Source organism: Protopterus annectens, chromosome 15.part0 (genome assembly GCF_019279795.1).
Source record: "Protopterus annectens isolate FY-2018-M chromosome 15.part0, PAN1.0, whole genome shotgun sequence".
NCBI lineage: Eukaryota > Metazoa > Chordata > Ceratodontiformes > Protopteridae > Protopterus > Protopterus annectens.
The window spans coordinates 304,774,524-304,785,892 of NC_056749.1; the positions used below are offsets into that span (position 1 = coordinate 304,774,524).

Here is an 11,369-nt window from a genome sequence, read left to right on the forward strand (position 1 = left end):
ATGCCCTGGCTAGGGGTAATAGAGTAGACCAAATATCAGTGAAACAAAGTAGTACAAAATATGCCCTGTCTAGGGGTAATAGAGTAGACCAAATATCAGTGAAACAAAGTAGTACAAGATATGCCCTGGCTAGGGGTAATAGAGTAGACCAAATATCAGTGAAACAAAGTAGTACAAAATATGCCCTGGCTATGGGTAATAGAGTAGACCAAATATCAGTGAAACAAAGTAGTACAAAATATGCCCTAGCTAGGGGTAATAGAGTAGACCAAATATCAGTGAAACAAAGTAGTACAAAATATGCCCTGGCTAGGGGTAATAGAGTAGACCAAATATCAGTGAAACAAAGTAGTACAAAATATGCCCTGGCTAGGGGTAATAGAGTAGACCAAATATCAGTGAAAAAAGTAGTACAAAATATGCCCTGGCTAGGGGTAATAGAGTAGACCAAATATCAGTGAAACAAAGTAGTACAAAAATATGCCCTGGCTAGGGTAATAGAGTAGACCAATTATCAGTGAAACAAAGTAGTACAAAATATGCCCTGGCTAGGGGTAATAGAGTAGACCAAATATCAGTGAAACAAAGTAGTACAAAATATGCCCTGGCTAGGGGTAATAGAGTAGACCAAATATCAGTGAAACAAAGTAGTACAAAATATGCTCTAGCTAGGGGTAATAGAGTAGACCAAATATCAGTGAAACAAAGTAGTACAAAATATGCCCTGGCTAGGGGTAATAGAGTAGACCAAATATCAATGAAACAAAGTAGTACAAAATATGCCCTGGCTAGGGGTAATAGAGTAGACCAAATATCAGTGAAACAAAGTAGTATCAAATATGCCCTAGATAGGGGTAATTGAGTAGAACAAATGTCAGTTAAACATCCCTCGAGTGTTTTCCTAAAACCTGATGGAACAATTAAATTTTTTAATGATTTAAGGAACAAAAACATTTTAAGCATTTTAAAATTTGTCTGTTACCCTTTGGCTAGGAGCATGTCAAGGGTTGAAGAGTTTAGGAAGAATGAAAGGAAAAGATATGATGTACTTTAGACCCAATCAACAATCAACAGTTACTGCAAATGCCTCTCACAGCCACAACAAAGGACAAGTCAGCCCTTTGAGTTCCAGGGAGAATATTCCAGCATAACTATTTTTTCCCGTTTGGGCTACACAGTGCCACAGCAATCAAAGATTAATGGCTTGAGTGTAGAAATCCCACACAAACTATGCTTACCTCAATGATGGTGATGTATGATATGATGACTGGATGACTGGAGCTCAAATCTAGCCAAGTACTAGCTGTCATAGACTCCCTGAGTAAAGAAGAATTAGCTATGAATGGTTCCAAGAGCAAGGTAGACGTTAAATACCTTAGGTATGTTGTAGGATGTTGAATGGCTTAACCATGAAAAGACACACACACATACACACACACACACACACCAAAAATACCCCCCCCCCAAAAAAAAACACACACAAGGACATTTTTGGTGATAGTAGTATATCATCAGAAGTGTTTTCCCTATTTTGCCATTATAGCATACTCTGTACAGTTCTAACCAAAGGGAACATTCCCATCAATGTATGGTATGCAAGTAAAGCAAGCACTGGGTTAAGAAAATTAATGGAAGTATTGGACTCCTAGCATATGTGTGTATCTATTATTTTAGTCTGCATAAATGTGTCAGAACTGGGGTTAGCAGCAGTGCTCCTGCAGTCTTTTAATTGAGAAGAATATCTATTTTTGCAGCTACAAGCTGAGTAAATCAGAAGCTAGGTATTTGAAAATGTGATGGCTTACCATCAAGTACAGACTTAGTTCCCCAAGCATTATTTGTTATGGAGTGAATTCTTTCTAGTGATGATCCATTACACCCCAACCCCAGATTGCACCAATAACTTAATGGAAGAATAAGGCTGCATAGATGGACTTTATAATGTCAACCATTTCAAGTCCACATTCAAACTGGGCAGAATGCACTGCATTACAATGTGGATGACCTTCCTTATGCACAAAATCCATCCATTTATCACCAAACTGGTGGTTTCAAGTTGGAGGGAGTCAAATGTAGGCTAGTGTAATGGTTCTCATGTAAATACTGATGTAAACAGTGTCTCTGTGTGTACATAGTGGGTGGAGTATTGTTTATAACAGTGTTGTAAACGATCTCTTGTAAACTGAACAATACTAATTTGATTGCAGTGTTTTGCTAATTTGAACGTTGCTTTAAGACCAGATAGTTAACTCTCTGTATTAACAAGATCAAATATTCTCTATGATTTGTCGGCTGCAATATATATTAAAAAAAAAAAGGGCCAGAGCAAGTATTGCATATTCCCTTTCTGAAAAGAGATGGGGATTCCAGAGCAGCAGTTTTGGAAGAGGCATTCAACTATGGTGAAGAAAGGCCTTGAAGAAGATATTGGAAATCATTCCTACCAGAGCAATCCAGAGAGAGAAATGCAAACATATACTGTTTTCCAGCAATACAAGAGTTGAGGTAAAAGTATTTGGTATACATTTTATTAAACCAGAAAATTCTGTTTTTCCGGAGGAACCTAACATTTTTGCATCTGCAAATAATAGACAGCACTGTTAAGGCTGGTACTCTTATCTGCATTAATATTCATCACCACCTTAAATAACAGCAATGCATAGCTTCTGAAAATACAGGTTATCTAATCATTAAACAGTGAGATACAACAAGGCTACGACATGACCTCCCACATAAAGATTCTAAGCACAAATTTTGGTAAATATCACATTAAAGAACAACTCCTTCCTCACCATGAGATGTTTTTTCCTAGGTACTTCTCTTTCTACCTCTATGAAGTTCTCTGCTATTAAATGGACCATGATGTATTCAAATTATAAGTTCAGAATACCCGCATGTGTTTACATGATGTATATAGTGTGAGACATTCAGATGTAATGCATATATATTGATAAATCTGACTAAATGTTAATTATATTTCTTAATTGAATTTCCTAAACAGTAACCTGGGTATGTTACTAATACACATATAGATGTTATGATGTTACTCAAACAATAATTATAAAATGAGCTGGCATGTTGAAATACACAAACAGCTTATGATTTTAGATTCTGTTCATAGCAAGCTGGTGATCTCAAGAATATTATAATGTGGCTGAGGAGAGGAGTGCTTGCCAAAATGGTAATGTGAGAACTGAAATTCTGCAACAGCTAGGATGATAAGATCCCTGGTGAGATAAGAGTCCAGAAAAATGGTAAAAAATCAACAAAAGAGATTATTAAGCAAGGGGAAGCAAGATTGTTTTTTTTTTTAAGCACTTCCATTTTTTTTTTTTTTTTTGTCTCTAGGATAGGCTTCTTCTTTTGGAAAATCCAGGTGGAAATGGAGGAAGAGGCATGTTAAAATTACATTTGGCAGAGCTAATGTCATGCCCTTTGTTTAAAGGTCAGGAATCTCATGGCATTACTATGTGTGATTATACCTGTGTGGGCAATGATCTTAGATAATCAGAGAGTAGAGAAGACAAAATTCAGATGAGTGGAAAAAGTGGAAGTCTTAATGACAAACAGTGACAAAGTAGATTTCCTGCAATATTACTATTTGCAAGATGGGCAAGTTAAGGGAGTCATGCATCAGCTGAGAGGGTTAAGCTATCAGCAGGCTTGTTGAATAGTAAGTATTAATTAACTGGGGAAATACGTGGGGGAACATGGCATAATCAGATATTGTAGGCCATGTGTTGCTTGTATCCAAGACCATTTGTTAAGACATTAGCAACTATGGTTGAGATCAGTATATTAATATAAGTGTTGTTTGTACTGGTAAGTGGATGAAAGGTATTAAAAATGGTTTACAGGGCAAACATAAGAGGTAGACATTGTTAATAGTACATAAGGAAATGAACTGAACCTGAAGGAAGGTGGCACGTGAAAGGTATCACTTTGCAGTCTCTTAAGCTTTGAAATAGAAACAAATGTTCTTTAACTTTTACATGATGCTATAAAAACCACATGCATATTTGCCATACCACTGTTAAGTTTGTCATCGCTGCAGTAATATGGAACCTGTCACTGGAATAGACTTTCCATATTTAAGGAGTGTAGGTGTCAATCAGTCAGTAAACTCAGTGAGAAATAATACAAAATGGAGGTAGCAACTTAGAAGAGTAGAATGCTGTAAAAATTACTCAAAGGAAATTGTGAGAAACAGAAAAAAATTCTGAACTTGGGAAAGGAGTATAGGAAGTAAAACACAACCAGCCTTGCAACATTTATAACTTAGGTAGGTAATTAATGTAAAGATAAAGGAAGATAAAAGAGAGAAGATATTAGGACAGGTTACCAAAAAGTCCTATGAGGAAGGAGCACAGAAGGCAACAGCAAATACTTGGCATGCTAATGTGTAGTTAGCAAATGAAATCAGGGGTAGGCAAAATAAACTGTACATGTGATTCAGAAAATGTAGATTGAATTGGCAGGAGATTGCTTAATTAGAAGGGGGAGAAAAACAGAATGGTGTACAACGGCTTGAATTAAGGAGTGACATCTTTCTGTAGGCGTTCATATCAGTGCAATGAGACAAATTTTCATCATAGACAATATATGTTTAACTGCAACATATGGGGTGGGTGGGGTGAATGGAGATTTGAAAAGAATTCAGAAGACTCCAGAAATGCAGACTAGCTGAACCAATGCCCAGTGAAAATGCTGGATCAGTAACAGAACATTAGAATTTCTTCTTATTAACCTTTGTGGAGATGCCCTCTAGGTCGATGATAGCATTGTTCTTCTGTAAAGCTGGATCTGGGAAGCAGATGACTTTTTAATTTTAACTTCTAAAATGGTTAATCAGATAAGCTTGAACTACAAGCCACAACTTCATGAAAGTTCAAAGCAGCAAATACAAAACTGCAGTATGCCTCAGGAGCTACTTATCTAAACATAATTATAAACATCACTAATTTACCTCAGTCCTTGAAATTCTTAAAATGGATATACTGTAGTTTTAAACCACACATACTTTATCTTAGCTTTCAGGTTATGTAATATCAGAACTGTAGAGTACTTGGTTTCACTGAAAAAGAAAGGATTCCTCCATCTTTGAGGTTGAATGAGCTCAGTGTTAAAATATATTCCTAGTGGGAAATGCGGGTGTACCCTCATGCATGAACCAGTAATCATGCAAGAAGCCTCACTTTCCATTTCCTAAATCAATTACGTTATCTTTTTAGCGATTTTTTAATCCTTTTATTTTAGGTGGGAATAAGAAAAAGAGGCTATCCAATAAATTTAGACGTTTAGCCTATAACTCTGTCCTCAGTTCACCATGATAATTTGGCACAATGTTTAATATTATGCCAGTAACTTGCCTACAAAATGGTCTCCCTGCAAATTCATTTTACCCTCACTTGTGCATAAGGTTCAAACATGCTTAAACACCTCTTTGGGTAGTTGTCTTTCCCCTCTTGTTCAATTACAGGGAGATCTCTTTTGAAGAACACATGGATAAGAAACTTTTTACCACAAAGCACAATGTTGGTATCTTCTGCACTGCTGATATGTAACTTCAGTAAATGGCTTTCATTGGTCTTTACTTTTTCTTGGCATTACACAATAGTCAGCATTACAACAGAAGGCTACATTTCACATGTTTAACTTCAGGATTATGAAACAGAAAACCACCATATAAATATATGCCTATTAGCCTGTTTTAAATTTCATGGAAGGTCATTGACAAAATCTGTTATCAGTCTCAGAGCATCTTCACAGTGGTTAATTCTCAGGTTGATTTGAGTCATCAGTCTCTCTCTCTCTCTTTTTTTTAGAGCAGAGCAGTAGAAAGTCTATTTTGATTCATTTCTACAATATGAAAACCCAGACAGCTGTGGGGTATCCAGGTTTTCAGCTACATTTCTGACAGGAAGTCATGCATTTCACTGAAATGCATGTTATTTAATTGAGTTCTAAAGTGAATATTCCATCAAAGACTTTTCTGAGTTGCTCTGTTGCAACATTTGCTTTTTGACTACACCTGTTCATTTGATTTTTGCTTTGATTGCTGTGGTGCAACTGTGGAGTTAGAATATATAACCAAGTAGTTCTAATAGTCTGTTTTACTTTTTAGTGCTTATCTTCACATGTGTGCATTTTTCCCCCTTAGTTGTATTCAGTTGAGAAGTAAAAGTAAGCTTACATCCATTTTGTGAGATGGATAACAAGAGATAGATGCAGGCATTTATAGCTTAAACAAAAATAAATAAATAAATCCCCCCTGTGATACCACACTTTTTTTCTGGTTTGTGAGACTTGTTTATAGTTCTGTCCAAGTTAATGAGTTTAAGTAAATATGCAGTTTTTGATTGATTTTTTTTTCTCATGATTTGGGATTTGACAGAATGCATTTCTATGCTTAGCCATGTACCTGTCTGATACACTGCTTATAAGATGGTTGGTAGAGACAAATAGAAAAAAAAAACATGGTTCAGATCAAATCAGGGAGACATGCGCCAGAAGGATAGTACCAGATTAGAATAATATATATATATGTATATATATATATATATATATATATATATATATATATATATATTTTTTTTTTTTTTTTTTTTTTTTTTTTAATGGGCACTGTCAGCAGAATGTCATTAAGTGTTTGAATGGCACAAGATATGCTACTAGTACCAGGCATATTTATTATATTTGTGTCAGGTGTGCATTCAGTGATAGATTAAGTCATATATTTATAGTACAAGGTGTTATGCAGCAGTCCTCTTTTATAGTGAAGTTTTCAGTGGAGCCTCTCCCTGCCACTCATGGTTAACATTATGTTCGGGTAGGCAGACAAGTGCCAGCTAGGTATAACATTACAGAATCAGACAACAGTACACTTCAGAAGGAAAAACCCAATTTAAAGCAAAGTATTTGTTGTGCTGCATTAAGTAGAAAGGGTGATAAGGATATGAATAGTGTAATCACTGCTGAATATGTATCATTCAATGTGAAAGGACAGTGGAAACACTAAGAATATTTATTAGGTTCAGTATGTGAGATAAAGATAGCAGGGGTGCTAGGTGTCGCATTATTCTTTCATTCTAAACAAAATGCTAATAAATCTGCAACATACATGCTGTGTATGGTACTGCAGACTTGCATAAAAAATAAATGCTAGTATCAGGAATGCAATGCAGCATTATCAAAATGGTGAAGGATATTGTGTAGTTGTGCACATGGGCATTAAACTGAGCATCTGAAAAGAACATGATTGAGGTACACTGCAATAAATGGAAACATTTTGGAGGCAATAAACTGGGAAAGAAAGGCCATGTTGGGGGAAATGGACTAGAAATGGGGCATTTTTCATGTTAGAATTCAGAAAATCTTCCTTCACAGATAGGATTGTATGGCACTACAGTGTGATGTCAAAGGAAGTGGTAATCTTATGGAATATGAGAGATTCAGAGTGATTCAGAGTTACTTGAAGCAGGGCAAAAATTATAAGGAAAAGGTATGAAGTATAAAGGATATTTGAAACACTCATACTGAACAGACTGCTGGTCATCTTCTAGTGGCTATTACTATTTTTGCATTAAGTTATTAATTTCTGTTTTGGCACTAGATAGCCATTGGTGATAGTGCCAAATCTGATCAGATTGGTATGAATGGGAACATAAGGGTACCCAATGTAGAACTAGCTGCTGACCTGTAAATCAGATGACTTAGGAGCCATGATGTAGCTAATATTCTGTAATAAATGGATAGCAGTGTATATTGTATAATTTGTTAAAGGCATGTTTGCATTCATTTATTAATTATGCTCATTTTTATTTGACTTTGTTAGATACACAGTCATAAATACTTAGGGTAGCACATTTACTACTATTATGTTACCTTGTGTTTTTCAGGGACCCATGGATTGATTTGGGGATCCCTTGAATGTACCCATATTCGGATGTTGAAGGGCCCGAAGAAGGCATTCTTCTTTGGAAGAAAGGGGAACAAGACCCAGGTTACTGTTTATGAAAGTCAAGAACAAATGTAGCAGTATAGGTTTGAATATGTCTGTTTTTAGGTTTTGTATGTGTTTTACTTCTGAATACTTTGCACTATTCCTGTATTTTTCTTTCCTTTTTATTTCATTTGTTTTGCACTTTTGGCACTTTAAGAATGAGTTATCTTATAGTGCTTTACTCTTATTAAAAGAAAATCATGAGCATTTGATTTGCAGCCTATCAGTCAACTTTCAAGATTTCAGCTTAGGTTAACAATCCCTTCTGCATCTCTACACTGAGTACTGACTGCACTGATTCTCTGACTTTTCAACATGCTTTTGTTCTTCAGTGAAGAAACATTGGTCAGTCCAGTTGCTGAGGATTCCCTTTCTCTTCAAAGGATCAGACATTCTTTGATATCCAGTTATATACGTGTCCATTTTTTATGATAATACCTCATTCTGTTCTTGTCAACTTCTGCTGAATGTCACAGACTGAAGAAAGACTCCAATGGATGTTTTATGACCAGTACAATAAAGAATAAAGTCGGTTCAGAAAATATTGACATTTCTGACAGTCAAAACCTATTCTAGCTGCAAAACTGTTGTCATGCAATTATGTTGCATACATGACAAAAAGACTTCTGAACATATTCTGTTTTCTGGCTTATTATGTTGAATGCATTGCGGGCAGTGCGTACTGGTGTATACTTTGCAGCCTTTTCAAAGAAAAGAAATAAGCTGCTAAAATTAAGGAAACAAACATTTACATACATTTTTTGAATCTGAAAATAATTGCTACATTCCCATTGATCCTAATTTACTTGACAACTAGCTAATCGTCCTTTTGTGTTACTCCTCTTCTTCAACAGTTTTCAGTACATCAATCCAACAATTTCTGCAGTACGTGAATGGATCAGATAAAATGTTCCTGGAGGACAATTCAATTCTTTCTCTTAGATTATTGATGGGAAAATATATTTGTTACTTGTTAAAAAGAGTTAACATTTAGCAATGCTGTATGCGAAAGAACAAAGTTGTTGTAAAATGTGGTCCATGTATTTTCCAGCAGTGTATTGCATGGCTTTGGAGAAAAGATGGGCAGAGGTGTTCCAAGTAAGCAGCTCAAATGCGAGCTTTGCCTTAAAATAAGCAGCTACATTTCAGATCCAGCAAATGATTATTGCATGATACCTTTCCTGGTCAGATGATGTAAAAACTCAGTTGATATGGAAATGTGCTGATGGATATTTAAAGCCTATTCCATGAAATGCAGTGTTTCTGGAAAAAAAGTTTTCTGCATTTCCCTTAACAAACATTCATTGAATTTTATGTTCTGATTCTGAAACACAATGTTTGTTGTACCATCATTACATTAATTTGTTAATAAAATGTTTATTGCAGTTTGTGAAATCTGTTTTATTGCACTATATATTTTTCATTGTGTTTCTTCTCTTTGTCAATGAGTATATCATGCTATATCTGTAAAACACTTGCTTATGAAGTATGTGTGTTTTTATAGAACATCAAAAGATGTTGGGTAACCCAGTGATTGGAAGCCTGTTAGGAAACTAACAAATAAATTAATAAAAAATAAACACTAATCAGACCTGTGCAGTCAGTTTAATGGACATGATCAAACATGCTAATAAAAAAACAAAAAAAAAATCAAATCACTGTCCTAGATAAGAAGAGTCTGAAGAAGTGTTTCTGAACTCCGAGATGAATGTTTTCAGTGTAGTACAGTTTATTAAAGCAATTATCCTTGTTTATCTAATTCATTGTCAATATCTTATTGTTTTTAATAGTAACACTGAAACAAATACAAAAATTTTCAGGCTGAATTTCTTAAATGTCAAAGTTTTTATTTGAAACAGCACTGTTCCTGCTGTTTGAAACTAGAATGACTATGTACTTTAGGCACTTTTAGAGGTCCTCTCAATGTTAGGCATCATACCTGAAAATCATTGCAATTACATCATCACTAATAATGTGCAACATTGGTACTCTGATGTTTGGTATATTTGCCTGACCATGTTGCCATAATATATAAAGGAATGCAATTTGATGTCAGAGGAAATATAGACACCTGTGTCTGAGTGTATTATAGTTGCATATACTGTGGCAAAGGTCATGTGAATGCAAGATGACAGGTACTAGATACATTTAAAGTAGAAGTAAGTGAGACTAGAGGGCTACAGTGAAGTAAAGATATAGATCCATTTCTTAAGATATCCAGTTAAGAAGAATAAATACTACATGATACTGTTGTATGTAAGCGTTTCAAAATTAGGAGCAATTTTTATAGCAAAAAGAAAAACAAATCACATGTATAATGAAAGACCGAGCAAAGCAAACAATAGCAAGGATTCAAATCATTGATCTTGTATCAGAAAGCTCTGCTAGTTCAGTGAGCTGACAAACCAGGCAAAATATTTCACCTACATATATATTTTTAAAGATAAATGAATACTGCTGAACAAAGATGCATGTAGATGAATATATATGAGTCAGTTAAAAAATATCTAAAATAGCTTGTATTTCATCGTGTAAAATGTGTGTGTGTGGGGGGTCTAATTTGGAAAGTCCTTGATGATGGTATCACTAATAAATAATAATAAAAACATATTCTATTCCACTAACTATAGGGTGGCCAAATAAGACTGTAACATTTAGTCTGTTGCAGTTTGTTTTTTTCAAGGGTTGCATTGCTCTGCATCATACTTACTATTTGCACTTTACCAGTTCACCCACATTAATATATTAAGTGATATACAATTCCAGGTCATTTATATTCAAAAACCCGCACATTGAATGGTCAGCCCAACCATTGTAGATTGAGTATATACCAACCGAAAAAAAGTCTAGTCATCTGGACTTTCTGTATTAATATGTGCTGTGGAGCTTTCCAATTTTTTGAATGTTTTTTTTTTTTAAAATAAACAAACTTGAACATCTGGACAGTTTAGAGGTACGAGAGAGATGGGATAGAGGAAATGCAAGGATAATCAGGGGGTAGGGCTGAAGCTGCAACATCAGACCATACAAGGACTAGAGATATCCTGTAGAAATAATGATGCTGAATTGTTTTTCCTTTGTAATATAAATATATACTAATAATATAATGTTAAGAGTCAGTGAAATTAGGCCCTCTGCCATGAATGACTATATTTTAGTACTGAATTATTGTATACACACACACACACACACACACATATATATATGTGTGTGTGTGTGTGTGTGTGTGTGTGTGTGTGTGTGTGTGTGTGTGTGTGTGTGTGTGTGTATTTGTCTGTCTATATATGCAAGTATATACATACGTATACGCATACACAAATATAAAAATAATATATAACACGTTGGAAGCACTAATCCTTGCATAAAG

At 35.0% G+C, this 11,369-nt stretch overlaps 1 protein-coding gene across 1 annotated transcript in view; it reads left to right on the forward strand.

Moving 5' to 3' along the window:
* Nucleotides 1–9,392, forward strand: part of LOC122789659 (protocadherin-11 X-linked-like) — a 563,100-nt gene extending 553,708 nt beyond the window's left edge. The window contains exon 4 of the mRNA XM_044057074.1: nt 7,899–9,392. Within this exon, the coding sequence (XP_043913009.1) occupies nt 7,899–7,913 (15 nt within the window). The 3' untranslated portion in view covers nt 7,914–9,392. The remainder of the gene's footprint in view (nt 1–7,898) is intronic.
* The last annotated feature ends 1,977 nt before the right edge of the window (nt 9,393–11,369 follow it).